The sequence below is a fragment of the Nothobranchius furzeri genome, chromosome 17 (genome assembly GCF_043380555.1).
Source record: "Nothobranchius furzeri strain GRZ-AD chromosome 17, NfurGRZ-RIMD1, whole genome shotgun sequence".
NCBI classification, from domain to species: Eukaryota; Metazoa; Chordata; class Actinopteri; order Cyprinodontiformes; family Nothobranchiidae; genus Nothobranchius; species Nothobranchius furzeri.
In genome coordinates, this window is record NC_091757.1 from 45,619,117 (window position 1) to 45,634,133 (window position 15,017).

Genomic DNA, 15,017 nt, shown 5'->3' on the forward strand with positions numbered 1-15,017 from the left:
CATTTGTTGACAAGTGTGAACCAGGGGAGCTACAGCTGTCTGCGTAGCTCTGGCTGTGTCGGGCAGCACCCAGAATATGTACAAATAGGCGTATCCTCCTGTGATTACAGTTCCATTCCTGATCCGGAAATCGCGATCAACCTTCATACTCCAATTTGTGCCATTTTGTATGCAAGTACCATTCCCCTGATGGTATGCACAGATGCGCGCTGCAGAATTAAAGGTTACTGTTGATCCTTGAACCAACACCCCCGGGCTGATCACCCTTCCTCGGATTTTAAGACATCCTCTGCACCGGTACATCTTACCGGTAGATGTTAGGTTTCCCAAGTAGCAAGCGTCATTTGCTCTGCATGTGAATGTGCCTTGAGTGCGGTTGGACATACTGCTAACCAATTCCAGATGGCCCATGACCCCTTCTTCCAACACTTGTCCTTCCGTGAGCCCCCAACAGAAATGTGCCCTCAGTGCGATGACAGCGAGGACATGGAGGACGATGACCAAACATCCGACACCACCAGGTCCGCGGAGCCCATCCATCGCCTCGACAAGGGTTCAATCCTTTTGTAGGGGAAGGGGACCCAGTCAACCACCGTCACTCAGACACCCGCCTATGGGATACATACAAAACTGCAGATAGAATGACAAGCATTAATTTTCTCTCCTGTAACATTTGTTTATCGGAATATTAATCCATTTTTCCTCTCCGGGGAACAATACACTTACCACAGCATCTTTTCCCTGTGCAATAATCTCTCCAGCTCTGGGAGGACCATTGAGCTGCTCCACCCACACTTTTGCCCCCGCAGTAAAGTCTGATGATCCAAACCCAGTTTCACCCCTCTGAGTGATAGTGGTAGGTTTAGTAATCTCTTCAACTTTGGACATTACACACCGTTTGATTACTAACTGAGCTATCTTGTCTCCTTTTTCCAGTACCAACGGTTCTTTACCTGTATGCTGACACACCACACCTATTTCCCCTTGATAGTCTGAGTCTATTACCCCAGCTAAAATGGTTAGACCCCTCAAAGCTAAACCACTTCTTGGACACACATGAGCATAAGTTCCTGGTGGACATTGAATTCCCAATCCTGTTTTTACCACTGTCACTTTATTGGTTACTAAAGTGATGCTTTCCAAGATTTTAAGATCTAATCCCACAGAGCCCGCAGTTGCTCTAACAGGGAGTTCTGCCTCAGAAGTTAGTTTCCACATTCGTATAGGAGGGTCAGTAGAAGTTGTTTCCCTTCCTGCCCTGGCAACCATTAGCATCAGTGGAGTAACTCCATCCCCCACGGGTCTGTTATTTAACTGATGTACTGCCCTAGTCAGATTTTCTCTCCATTTGTCCAAAGAATTAGTAACCGATAGTTTCCTTAGTTTCTCTTTCAGTAACCCATTCATTCTCTCAATGAGTCCACTAGCTTTCGGGTGATATGCTACATGATAGATCCATTCTACCGCGTTGTTCTCTGCCCATTCTTTGATCTTATTTCCAGTGAAATGGGTACCATTATCAGTCTGAACCTGCAAAGGTAGTCCATAATAGGTCTCTATTAATGACAGACATTTCAATGTAGCCTCCTGATTGGCGTTATGACACGGATGCACCACCAGTACCCCTGACACCGTATCCACGGCTGTGCATGCATACTTACAGTTTTTACTTTTTGGCAATGGTCCAATGAAATCAATCTGCCAACACTGTCCCGCTTGTTTACCTCGATGTATCTGTCCCTGTATATGTCGAGGGATTCTCTTTTTCTGATGTTGACAAGGTTCACAATCTTCTATGGCAGTTTTAATATCATCAATGATGAGATCTATTCCTCTGTCCCTCGCCCATTTCAATGTTCCCTGCACACCCCAATGTCCAGCAGTAACGTGAGCCCATTTGGCTAATCCAGGACTTGATTGTCTTACAGCCTGAATTTTCACTATCTTATCTACAGTCTGATTATGCAGGGATTCAGGATCATTGTTATTAGTATGAGCATCCACATGTAATACTGACACAGGAATATTTTGGCATTTCTCCCAAATGTCCTTCCATAGGTCAGCTCCCCAAACCTCTTTTGAATGTATCTTCCATTGTGTAGCATGCCAAGTTGGCATCCAAGTTAACATTCCTTGGGCTACTGACCAGGAGTCAGTATAAATACTTACTCCCTGCACCCCAGCCGCCATTATTACCATGTGTACTGCTTTCAACTCCGCCCATTGACTACTCTTTCCTGTCCCTGTGAGTTCCATAACTTGTTGTGTACCAGGGTTAAATGCCCCAGCCTTCCATTTCCTGGTTCCTGCCACATATTGACAGGAACCATCAGTGAACCAGGCTCGCTCCTGCTGCTCTGGGGTGAGTTCGCTCCATCTTACCCCCAGTTTCACAGGAGAATCCTGGATTGGTTTTACCTCAAAAGGCACTTCATCCATTTCTGGAACGTCTGCCACTTGCTCGTGGAGCATTGATACTCCTTTTTCTACAATGTTTCCCTTTATTTTATCAGGATTGCCATGAATTACCGAGGCCTCCGCCCCAGTGTCAACCAATGCCATTACTGTCTGTACTGATTTTTTCCAATAAATCTGTAATTCCACATGTGGTCTGATATCATTTATTGACCATCCTGAGGCACTGGCAACAACCTGAGCTTGACCTTCATCCTATTCATCATCATGTTCCCTTCGGTGCTGTTTTTTCTTTCTACGCTTCACTGCCGCCACCTGATAACACTCATCTGAACTCTCCTCCTCTGAAGATTCCTTGGGAGGGGCGGAAGGTTCAGCAGGCTTCGACGCCACCTCCCTGATCACATTCTGCAACATTCCAACCAATTCTGACACAGACATCCTGTCGTCCTTTTCAGGACAATGTCTGAACTGACAATGGACCTTCAGTCCCATTTGGCTGCATTTCTCCATCAATGCATTAGTGGGCAATCCATCAATCTCCTCAAACGGCACTCCCGCTTGTCGCAGTGCCCTCCACAGATCTGTTCTAGAGGGGCCCATTGCCCCCCCTTTACGACCCCTTGAATGTGGATCAATCCTGGGTTTATTTTCAGTTCTAGCTCCCTCTCTCCTCGTCTCAGACCAATCACCCAGCGTGGTGAGTTCGCCAAGACGATCTTTTATCGCGGCAAAAGTCTGGTCTGCCGCGCCAAACAACAAGCTGGTCACCATGGGTTTATAATGTGGTGGGGCATGTCTGATGAGGTGATCTCTAGTTGCCTTAGAGATGTTACAGTCCACCACTCCAGCTCCCCCGTTTTGAGCCACTTGCTCTCTAATAGTGAGTCTGGTGAGCCGCTGAATGGCATCTCTCACTGTCTGCCATTGCCCTTTAATCTCAGACCAGTCCGCCGTGGTAGGATAGATTACATGACATGCCAGAGCATATGCATCCCCCACATTGAAATCTTCATCAGCTGGCAATGCCCGGACTGTAGCCCGGTATTCAGCATTTATCTGTGCATCAGTACTTAATCCTGAAAATCTCATGGCATCACCGGCATCTATGGCTATATCACACGCGCCATCCTCCATAAGGCGATTAAGCCAGGAGTCAGTTGGTTCGCCTGGGCGCTGTTTCAGCTTCCCATTCATGTGATTTAACTCATCTTGTGAATAATCCTCTAGCGTTGTTAGCAGCCTAGGGGCGGGTTGTGGCTGCTGTTGTAACATCCTTCTTATATTACCCGCCTCATCGAGTTCCGGCCGTCCCTGATCATCCACCATATCTACCAGTATTGGTGGAATAATTTGCTGTTCTCGCCGACGCCTAGTAATAGGTCTTTGTTCTGACATCTTTATCCCCTGTAATGATGGATACAAGGGCTGAGGTGGTGGGTCAGGTTTAATCGCCCACTCCTCCTCCTCATCATCCCCCCAAAGATCCCCGTTCCATTTCTCTGGGTTCCAATCTTCACCAACATTCTTTACAAACGCCCGGATCTGAGCAGGACCTGCTCTACGAGGTCGCTTCTTTTCCTTCCTTTGCGCTCGAGACACAAAAGTCAGCGTTTTATCCAAAACATTCTGAGCATGCTTTAGCTCTTTCCCCATCACACACACTCTCTGCTCAAACTCTGAGCATGATTTTTCAACTTCTTCAGCATGGATTTTCTCCTGCGCCGCTCGCTCTCTACAACTGCTCAATTCTAACTCCTGTTTTTTCCATGCTTCTGCAAAAAGCCACATCATATCTCTCACTCCTGCCAGCGGCGCTTTTTTTTTAACTTCTATCCGCGTCAAACGGTCCAGCACCACGGCGGGGCTGACCACTCCATTTAACTCTCCCCACGGCCCAGGGCGTCCACCGCGCTGCCTTAACATATCACCAATGGATCGGAACTCCTCCGTTTCCCAGCCGGGAATCGGCACGGGAATCGGCGTTCCCTCCCCAGAAGCACTCGGCTCCTTTTTGCTTCTCCAAAAACACTTCATTGTTGCTGGAATAGCTTGACTGATCCTGTTCGTGACGCCAAAAATGTTCTAAAATAAAATGTTTTATTTTATTTTAATTACCTTAAAAGACTCAAAGTCTCTTTTTACACTTTATATTTATTTAATCAGGATCGTTGTCAAGTCGACGCCAGAAACAATGAAACACAACTTGAATATTAGAGGAACAACAAGGCTTTATTCAACCAGCATTCATACAAGTTATCAATCATGAACAAAACATTTCTCTTACCGTTGCTTATGGGTGGAGAGCTGAACACCCCAGTTAGAAAACGTAATCCATGATAACACATGTAATCCAAGAACCTCGTCAGGTAGAATCCTTCAAAACAGCTCTAACAGCTCTGAGCTCTGCTCTGCTCCTTATACATTCCCTGATGTGCGTGCAAAGCTGCACACCTCCACCAGGATTACCTTGATTACATCCTCATGATAAGTGTGATTGACAAACAGTAGTGATCAATAACTTGTATAAAGCAATTATACAACAGATGACAAGTTCATTTTTATTACAGAGAGAGAGAGAGAGAGAGAGAGAGAGACAAATCTATCAAGTTTCTGTACTTCAGGTACGATCAGGGGAAAAAGTAAGAAACAAACCATAGAATGAAGCCCCGTGTGTTTCGTGTGTTTTTATAAGTGTATTCATGAGTTGAGCTGCTGAGTGTCTCATCAGACGGCTGCTGTCTCCCATGTGTTGGCTGTATGAATCATCTCTGTCGCAGCTGAAAAGAACAATGGAGCCAATTTGGTGGAACGAATGTCATCTAATTGCTGATTGTTTCTTAAATTCAGGAGTTTTCTTTTGATTTGGGGCACCTTTGTGAGCATGTTCGTTTTGCAAGTGTTTTCAGTTACAGATGAGACTAATCAGTTCAGCAATAACGGTGAGAAGACAGATAGTGTTTGTGGGCAGATATTTCTCAGTAGCACACACCATGTGAGAATGTCTATGACTTCGTGTGAATATTTATAGATGTATACACTGTGAGCTAAAAGAGAACTACTTATCATTTCAAAAGCTTTGGTTTTGTGGGATTTCATTATCAGTAGGTTGATTGTTTAGTTTTCTATCCTAAAATATCACTTTTAGGCATTTTTAGCTACAGTGGGGCAAAAAATTATTCGGCAGCCACTGATTTTACGTTACCCCACTTATCATAGCGACACTTCGACTGTCAGAGACAGAATGTTAAAAAAAATCCAGGAAGTCACATTGTAGGATTTGTAAGAATTTATTTGTTTAATGGGGCAGGAATGTTTAGCATTTACATTTAGCTCTTCCATCTGCCACTCTTTAATTGTATTAAAGGCACCTATTTGAACTCAATATCTGTATAAAAGAGAGCTGTCCACGCTTTTAAACAGACCCCGTTCTCCACCATGGCCAAGACCAGACAGCCTTCTAAGGACGTTGGGGAATATTGTACTGCTCCGCAAGACTGGGATGAGCCCATCTACAATAGACAAGCAGCTCGATAAGAAGGTGACGGTGGAAGATGACTTTAGTGTCCACCCCACAGTCGGAAAGTTGCAGGTTATATTCCCCATTCAGTCTGTCACAGTCATTGTGTCAGGATTGACACTTAACCCTCATTGCCCGCTGGAGGTGTTCAAAGGGAGCGGTGGCACCAGTGTACAGCAGCCGTGCTTCTGTCATTGTGAACGAGGGCAGCTGTGGCTACAATGCAGCTCATCACCAGGGTGGGAATGTGTGTTTGCTTGGGTGAATGACTGATTGAAGCACTTTGGGGGGTTCTGGGACTCTAAAAGGTGCTATTTCAACTATTAGCAAACAGAATAAATACAACATCACTGACAATGTCCCTTGACCTGGAGCTCCATGCAGTAACTACATGGAGGGAACAGGTCATTGATCTGAACTGAGCTAGCACCACAGTAACAGGTTACTAACAAACCATTTAGTCATAGTTAGCCTGCTTAAGCCAACACATATCTGGTTACATCTTAAAGCTGTTATGGCGAATCTGCAAACAAGCTAGGTTTTAAATGCAAACACACTCTCAAAACACTCACCCCTTCACTTGGGTATCTCACTTCTGCCGGTACCAGAAACCCAGAATGCTGGAGGAAATGAGATAGCGTTAAACATCAGTCACTGTTTTCTAGGTTCAAACATTTTGTTGTCCATGACTTCAGAATGTGTTTTTCTTTTTGGGACTCTGGTAAATTCCCCTAAAATTGAAGTGGTAGCAGCAGGTTGTTTCTCCTTCTCTGATATTACTGAGCCGGGAACCTCTCATACTAGTGGCTTTCTGTTGCTAAATACGCGAGTGTGTAATGAACAGAGGAGTCAGGTAACTGCGGAAGTGCACCAAATCAGCAAGACGGACAACCGGATGGTCCAATATTTGCTTTCAGTCAAAAACGTGTTATTGGTGGAGGTTTTCAGACAAATGCGAGAGAATCACTTTATTGTTATTTTCTTTTCTTTTTTTATCTCTACAATTTATTTATAGCTATACTATGTTAGAACGTTGAGGTGTGAAAAATGTTTTAAGCTCATTTGTTTTCCAAATTTGCCATTGTAGCTCTAAGGTGAACTTTCGTTACTGATCAAATACTTATTTTCTGCACCATCTGTAAAGGGTTCATTTACACGTTATTTAATGAACCATGAGACATGAGATTCCATAGGAACTATGGAATAAATCTTATTGATATTTGGGTACTTTTAACCAGAAGATTGGAACTTTTTATTGCAGGGATTATGTGACACTTCGTATTAACTCAGAGACAACAGAAGAGAGAGTCAAGTTTTAAAAGTTTAAAGATTTATTACTAAACAAATTAAAACTAGACTAACTTTAAACACTAAATGTGTGGTGTAACTAAGGTGAAGTGAGACAGAGAATGGTGTAGTGTGGAACGTTGTTCAGAACCAGCAAATCCGAAGAAACGATTAGTTCTGATGGGAGTGAAGGTGATGTCTTTGTGCTAAGCTTGGATTTGGAGATTCATTAACACATAAGACACCATTTTTGTCGCTCCACGCATACCCTTAGAATGAGACCTCCGTACAGATCCAGACTGCCAGGTCCTCGAACCCCTCTTTCGGTACCAGAGCCGATGAAACAGCGTCAGCAGTACAACAGACTAGTCTTTGGATTGTCTCCAGGTAAAAAGCGACAGTTGGTTGACAGCTTCAGATGGACCCGGAGGGTCAATGAGTTCAGCTTTTATTCTGAAAGGAACCGTTGCTTGGTTGGTAAAATGCAACAGATTTTATCCAGCTTGTCGCTGGTCTTTCGGCTGAAGAGGAAAGTTACGGATTGGCCACTCCGACAACTTCTCTAGAACGCTTTGAACTGGCGTTAAAGATGACGTGGGCATATTTATACTTCGGATGTTTTGGTTTATGGTCGAATGAAAAGATGACAGATTTACCAAGCACCACCAAAACCACGCCTCCGTCAGATCTGGCAGATTCTGATTGGATCAGTAAAAGCAATGTGTCATGTCTTAACGCTACGTGAGATCAGTCTCTAGTGGAAACATTTAGTTATATTACTTATTATATTCTATAGGATTATAATAAAGTAATTAATATTTTCATTTCACAAACTGGTTCACATTTTATTATTGACTAACAGTTTGTTTGATTAGCTTTTAAAAATAGAGTTCTTTGATTTATTAAAAAGAACGAGTCCTTTGTCTTCATTCTTCTCTTGGGCTGGAAACGAAAACAGTTTAGAAGCAAATGCATGAGACCTTGAACAATATCTCATGCAGATTAGTTCTTGCTGAGGAGAGGGGGAAATGACTTTTAGGTGGAAAACAGTCATTTCATTCCGTTACAATCCTTTACAATCAATTACAATGTGATTTCCTAGATTATTTTTCCATTCTGTCTCTCACAGTTGAAGTGTACCTATGCTGAAAGTAACAGACCTCTAATCTTTTTATGTGGGATAACTTATTCACTGTATCTATCTTTGAGTTTTGATTTGTCATTTAGATATTTTTGAAATGTCTTAATATGATAAAGAAGTTTAAGTGTGATTCTCAGTGATCCTAACAAAATAAAAAGCAGGATCATTGCTGAGATGAAAGATGTCTTTACTGATAAAAAATGAGTGAAGTTCTGACTGATGTGATGGATGTGTGAGAGTGCAGCGTTTGTGAGGCTGACGGTGGGGCGTTCCTGTTTGCTGTGACATATTTAGAGCCATCTCTTGCCAGAAATGCAATATTGCCAAAAAAGAAGCATTCTAATGTTCTGCCAGGACTTTATGATTGAGTTTTAAAACCATAAAACGTAATATTGGAAACAATAAGCTACTTGTGAAAACTAAACTGCCTCAAAGAAGATGGATGTGCTACCTGAAGACTGTTTCAGTGTGGAGATTTGAAAGAAAAAAGGGTTAAAAATAGAGCAGAAGAAGATGAGACGACGTCACGAAGATTTAGACCATGAAGCTAACGTATTAGCGCTCTTGACATGCATGTGTGTCTGTGTGTGTGTGTGTGTGTGTGTGTGTGTGCGTGCGTGCGTGCGTGCGTGCGTGTGTGTGTGTGTCATGGAGCTAGAGGAGGATATTTTCCATGAGCATCCTCACTAACAGCCATCTGTAAGTGTGTGTGTGTGTGTGGGGGGGGGGGGGGGGGGGGGGTGAACTTACCAGTGTAATATGTTCATTGTGGACAGATGCATCTCGACAGGAAATTACAGCTATCAGTGTGTCTACATGGAGGCTGATATTCCCCTTTCAGCTTGCAGAACGGAGCCCACACTCAGGGGGAACGTCGTCATAGACACCAGAGGTTCTGATTCAACCACTGCCTGTGTGGCGGGTCTTGGGTCAGTGGAGAGAACGACACATTGTCGTGACAACAAAGTGAAATTAATTAAATATTCTCTCTTCTTTGTGAATAAAAGTAGGAAGTTAGTTTTAACAGTTTGATGCAACTGGATCAATTGTTCCTGCCAAAGACCTGAAATAGCTCAGAAACGGGGTCTGTGATGTTCAAACCATGAACCACCATCAGCCCTGAGAGCTGATGACTCACACATCAGATAAACTCTCACTCCTGAGTTTCCCTTCCCTTTGACTTTTAAAGATGGCTTCTTATACCATTTCAGACATATGAATAAATGGTGGAATCGCCACCAATGAGCCTCCCATAGCATACTAATGATTACATCCTTCACTGTGTCTTTGACAGGTGAAACAGATCATGGAGGAGGCCGTTACCAGGAAGTTTGTTCACGAAGACAGCAGCCACATCGTGTCCTTCTGTGGTGAGTATCAAAATAAATTGGTTCTGTTACATTGACTTGGCTCGATGTTACCATATGGTGGCATTTATGATTATCTATGAACGTCTGACTGCATTTATTCAAAGCAATGTTCATTGCAAACATTATAACCACACCAAATTTATTTGTTAACATGTTCTGGGAATCTTTAAGGAATTCTAAGATCCTAAGGTCTTCGGGACTTTAATTACCGGGAGATGATTCAATATATTCTATTAGAAGCCAGACGATATTTAAGACTGAATTTGAGTGGAAATCTCAGGTCAGATGCTCCAGAGACACCCAGTGTTATCAAGAGATCTCAAGGATCTTGATGTTCCATCAGGCAGTAAAATCTCCTGCCACCTAGCGGCTAGAGTTTGAATTGCATATACAAAAGAAAAACTCAATATTTGCATGTTAATTCTCAATACAAAATATTGCGATAATTCATATGTTTTACAACCCTAAAACAATCCCAAAAATACACAATTGGTTAAACCTTTCATACATTTATCAATGAAACAAGTTTAATGCAGTTTAGTAAGTAAGTAGTACGTAAATTTTACTTAAATAGTACTTATCACAGACATAGAATCACAAAGTGCTTCACATAGAGCAAAACAAAAAATATATAAAGTCATAAAATCATAATGATCTCAAAACAGAAATAGATTAACATCAGAAAAAATGAGCTCATAAAATTATAGAATTTCATAAACTGATTAAAGATTACAAAATTGAGTTAAAAATAAGAAAATAAAAGACCAAAAGCAGCTTTAAATAAAAGGGTCTTTAGCTGTTGTTTAAAAGTTTCTAGACTGTCAAGGCTACGTAAGGATAAAGGAAGATCATTCCAAAGTCAGGGTGCAACAGTTTGTGATATTTTTATTCATAAAAGGGAACAATCTGTTTTTCTGTACTGGTTTCCTTACCGGACCACCTGGTTTCTTAAATAAAAGCATTAAAAATGCTAAATATTTGGCACTGAGCATCGTATTAAAGTTTGTGAAAGATCAAGATAACTTTTTGAACTGATGGCCCAAGAGAAAAGGATGATATTATGATCCAGGCTAGATTTTCAGAGCTGTTTAAAGTGACAATAGCTATGTTTACATGGACACAAGTAATCGGAATGAATGCCCTATCAGATCAAAAATTCTTCATGTAAACATGTCAATCGGAATATTCTGACGGCCCGATCGGAATGAAATTCCATTTCGATTGAGAGAGGTGGGTTTGTCTGATCATCATTCCGATTGACATCCATGTACACACTCGTTTGGATTCTTGGGGTAAAATAATGCTCACTGTGCATGTGTGCAACTTTGACATGACGTCTTTCCACCTTTACTCAGGACAAGTCAAAAACATGGCGGGAGGTAAACAAAAGTTATCCTGCTCTCCTCTCTTGTGGAGCAGCAGTAGCGTTAGCTACCGCTGAGCCTGTAGCTTAGTTAAAGCGATCATTAAAGACAAAAGCATACAGGTAAAAATGTGAAGAAGGTCCATAACGAGGGGGAAAAAAGGTAAGTGAACGCACAAAGTTAGAGATTAAGAACATTAAATGTGAGGGGAAAGACGTGCGGACAAAATGGTATTTGTTTACAATTTATTTCCAGGAATGACAACTCTGCTCCACCTATTTAATCTGACTGAATGCTTGGTGTGTGTAAACTCGTGGCATGATCGGATCATTTTGTGTCCATGTAAACAGAGATTTGGGATTTCCGATCAACCAAGAAATTTGGCGCATGTAAAGCTAGCAGGGGTTGTATGAACTAGTCGACTAGTCGACCTCACTGCTCTGTAGTGACTTTTTATGCCTGTCATCGACTAGTCGCTGTCTCGTGATAATGACAAGATGCAGTCCTCAGAGAAGACAGCAGGTGACGAGCCTCTGCGCATCTGGATCGAGGCGGAGGCGACGCGCTGTGCCAGAGCGTCGGTACTGACACCCGCCGTAAAATGAACATTTAACCAAATTGTGACCTTTTCCCTCTTGCAATTTAACCTTCCCCTCACCCCATCCTAATCTTAACCAGCGTGCACATGCAAAGCTCTGATTGTTGACGCGCTCCAGACATCTGTGTCCTGAGCACGGCCACAGTAACATTATCAAATCAGGTGTCACCACCTCAAAAACAAATGTAACGCGATCGGTCATGTCGGCTCATTTCCTTTTATGTTTCTGTCTTTTATTTGTGCCTGATGCACCCCGCTGCTGTGGAGCGGGGCGCATCACCTTGTCCTCCGGTGACCCACTGCAGCCGGCGAGCAGCTCACACTCCTCTGTTTTTGCGGCCGGTAGATCTTTTAGAACTGCAGTTCAAAGGTAACTCATAAGGTGAATATATATGAACCCAGGTAGCAGTTTTTCTTTAGGATTGAGAGCAGATGCAGGAAGATAATAAACAGACAGGACAGAAAAATAGTCAAATAAAAACAAGTTAGATTTTGTACCTGGTGGTTGCAACAAACAGACACCATTGAAGGTTATCATAAGTGAGGAACAGAAAATGAAATAATTATTTTAATGTTTAGAGCAGCAGGAACTCCGAGAGGCTGCAGGCGCATCAGTGAGTTTGCTGCCGCGGCACAGGAGGAGGGGGGAGAGGGCTGAAGCAGGAACAGTATATATAAGCAGGAACTACCGTTGTTAAAAGAGATGTGTCTAACTTTGAAAATGTGGGCGCAATTTTAATTGTCAAAAACTCCAGCGAACCAACTGACACCCCCACCCCCACCCCCCCACCCCCGCTTCAGGTCCATGACGTCATCAACGACTAGTCGAAGTCGACTCGATTTTCATTACTTGACTGTCGACTTTAAAAAGAATTAAGTCATGCAACCCCTAAGAGCTAGTGTGTCGTTTTTACTGTTAATCTCTGGAAATATCCATCAAAATGTTGTTGAAAATGAATTAAATGATGCCCAGTTGTTGAAAATTATTGACGGCTTCATAAAATAACCACAAAAATTGAGTCTAACATGGGAGGGGTCTGAGTCTCTGGGCGACGCCATATTAAACAATTATTTCCTTTTACTGGAACCTGTTAGGACAAAATGCATTTACTGAACAAACAGCTGCAAAACGTTCACCGTTCATAAATGTTGTTTACATATTTACCTCTTCGCTCGTTGCCAGTGATGAAAGGGATTCTGATGTGCTTGTCATTTTGCTGGAGGTTACACTCCCAGGGATTGCTGGCCCTAAGCGGCAGCCATGAGGTCTTACTCAAACACAAAAATACAAAACTGCCCCCTATCGCTAGGGAAAGTACACACTGTCACTTTAAGCTGGCGTGCAGCTACTTCCAAGAGGTATGGACTAGAGGGGAAACTCAAAAAATTTAAATATGGCACAAAAGTTCATTTATTTCAGTAACAACCTCTATTTGATATAATTGTGATAATTCTGACTTACAGCTTATAAACCCCACATTCAAAGTCTCAGACAAGAATATTGTGAAAAGGTTAAATAGTCTAACCTCAAAGTGTCACACTAATTAGCTAATGAACCCACAACAGCTGCAAAGGGTTCCTGAGCCTTTAGATGGTCTCTCAGTCTAAGATGGATTATTGAAATAAATGAACATTTGCCCCATAGTCTCATGTTTTTTATGTCACCTGTAATCATTTACACTAAAACTACTGGCTATCAACCAGTCTGCTGGATTTGTCATCTTCGTTAATATTTTCATCCAGCTTCAAACTAACCATTAGGTTCATGAGCAGGCCATCTACGTCTTAAGTGGCTAATCCTAACTGCTTACACAAAACTGGTAACAGCCCAGCATAGATGAGGTCCAAGTAATAAGAAGACGTCTACATGAGTGACAATTTGGAACAATGTGCTTTACACCAATGAGAAATGCATTTACCTGTTAGACATGCACTGTTCCAAGTGACATCATTACAGTGTGATTGGATAGATGCGGTGTTGGCCAAGAACTATGTTGGCGGTCCAGGATTGAAACCATTCTGCCAATTGCAGATAAATAACACTAAAGTGGACCAAGCTTTGCAGAGATTAAATCAGATTTTTGCAACAACAATAAATCTAAAACAATAGAAACAAAGACAAATAATGAAGAGTCGGGTTTGTTTAAATTAGTTTTCATACTACAGAAATCTTTGTCTCCTGTGTTCGTTAAAAAGCAAAATAATTCATCAAGAAGAAGCTTAAACTTCAGCTGCTGTATATAATAATTCCTGAAGGAAATCTAACACTTTTCCTGCTCAATAAGCCACCAAATGTTACTGCTGCTGCCTCCAGCTCAAAGTGTCAAACCACAGTGTGATCATGATGGGAAAACACAGCACCACCGTGCAGCTCCTCACACTCATCAGACCAGAGGAATAAGATACATTTCTGGGTTCCAGCGTGAACAAAATCTCTTCCACTTTGCACTAATTGTGATATTTTTAAAGCCATGGATGCAAACAGAGTTCTGTAGTAATTTAAATGGGACATTAGAAAGGAAATCCAATGTGACAAAGCAGCGTCGGAGAAATTAAAACTCCTAATGTTGACACAAATGAAAACAGGAAGAGAAAAAGCAGAAAGAAACGAGCTACTGTCACAGCACAACTCTGTAAAAATGTGCAAGGTGATGCACCAGTGGAAATAAGGACAAAGTATCGGATCTCTTTATGATGGTTGGATTATTTTAAGCTGCAAAAACACAATTGCACAATTATATCAAAGAACTTTTGTGTGTCTGTGAGCAGCAGCATGTATTTACATGCAAAGGCAGAGGAGGACCAGGCAAACTCGTACAGAAATGGACAAAATTGTTGAGACCCTTCGGTCAATTAAAACCCATAAGGGTCACAGAAATAACTTCAACCTGGAAAAAATAAACAAAAAATTCTATGAAATGTAACCAGTGAAAGTCAGACATTGTTTTTCAAACATGTTTCAACGGAATAATTAAAAAAATAATAATAAACTCATGTACCAGGCCTGGACGAAAATGATGGTGCCCCAAGAAAAGACTGAAAATATTGTGACCGAAGGGACATGAAATGCAAGGTGTGTCCACTAATCTGCATCACAGATGCCTACAAGCTTGTAATCAGTCGATGAGCCTATGGGCTCCATGTAGTGTTGTATGGTGATATGGTGTGTACCACACTCAGCATGGACCAGAGGAAACGTAGGAAAGAGTTGTCTCAGGAGAATAGAAAGAAAAGGTAAAGGCTGTAAGACCATCTCCAAACAGCTAGATGTTCCTGTGACTACAGTTGTACATATTTAGAAATTTAAGATCCGTGGGACAGT

General features: G+C 42.1%; 1 protein-coding gene across 2 annotated transcripts in view; it reads left to right on the plus strand.

Moving 5' to 3' along the window:
- Window positions 1-15,017, plus strand: part of sgsm1a (small G protein signaling modulator 1a) — a 44,750-nt gene that overhangs the window by 6,017 nt on the left and 23,716 nt on the right. For both annotated transcript variants that reach the window (XM_070546483.1, XM_070546484.1), the window contains exon 3: window positions 9,658-9,733. In XM_070546483.1, coding sequence (XP_070402584.1) covers window positions 9,658-9,733 — 76 coding nt within the window. The remainder of the gene's footprint in view (window positions 1-9,657; window positions 9,734-15,017) is intronic.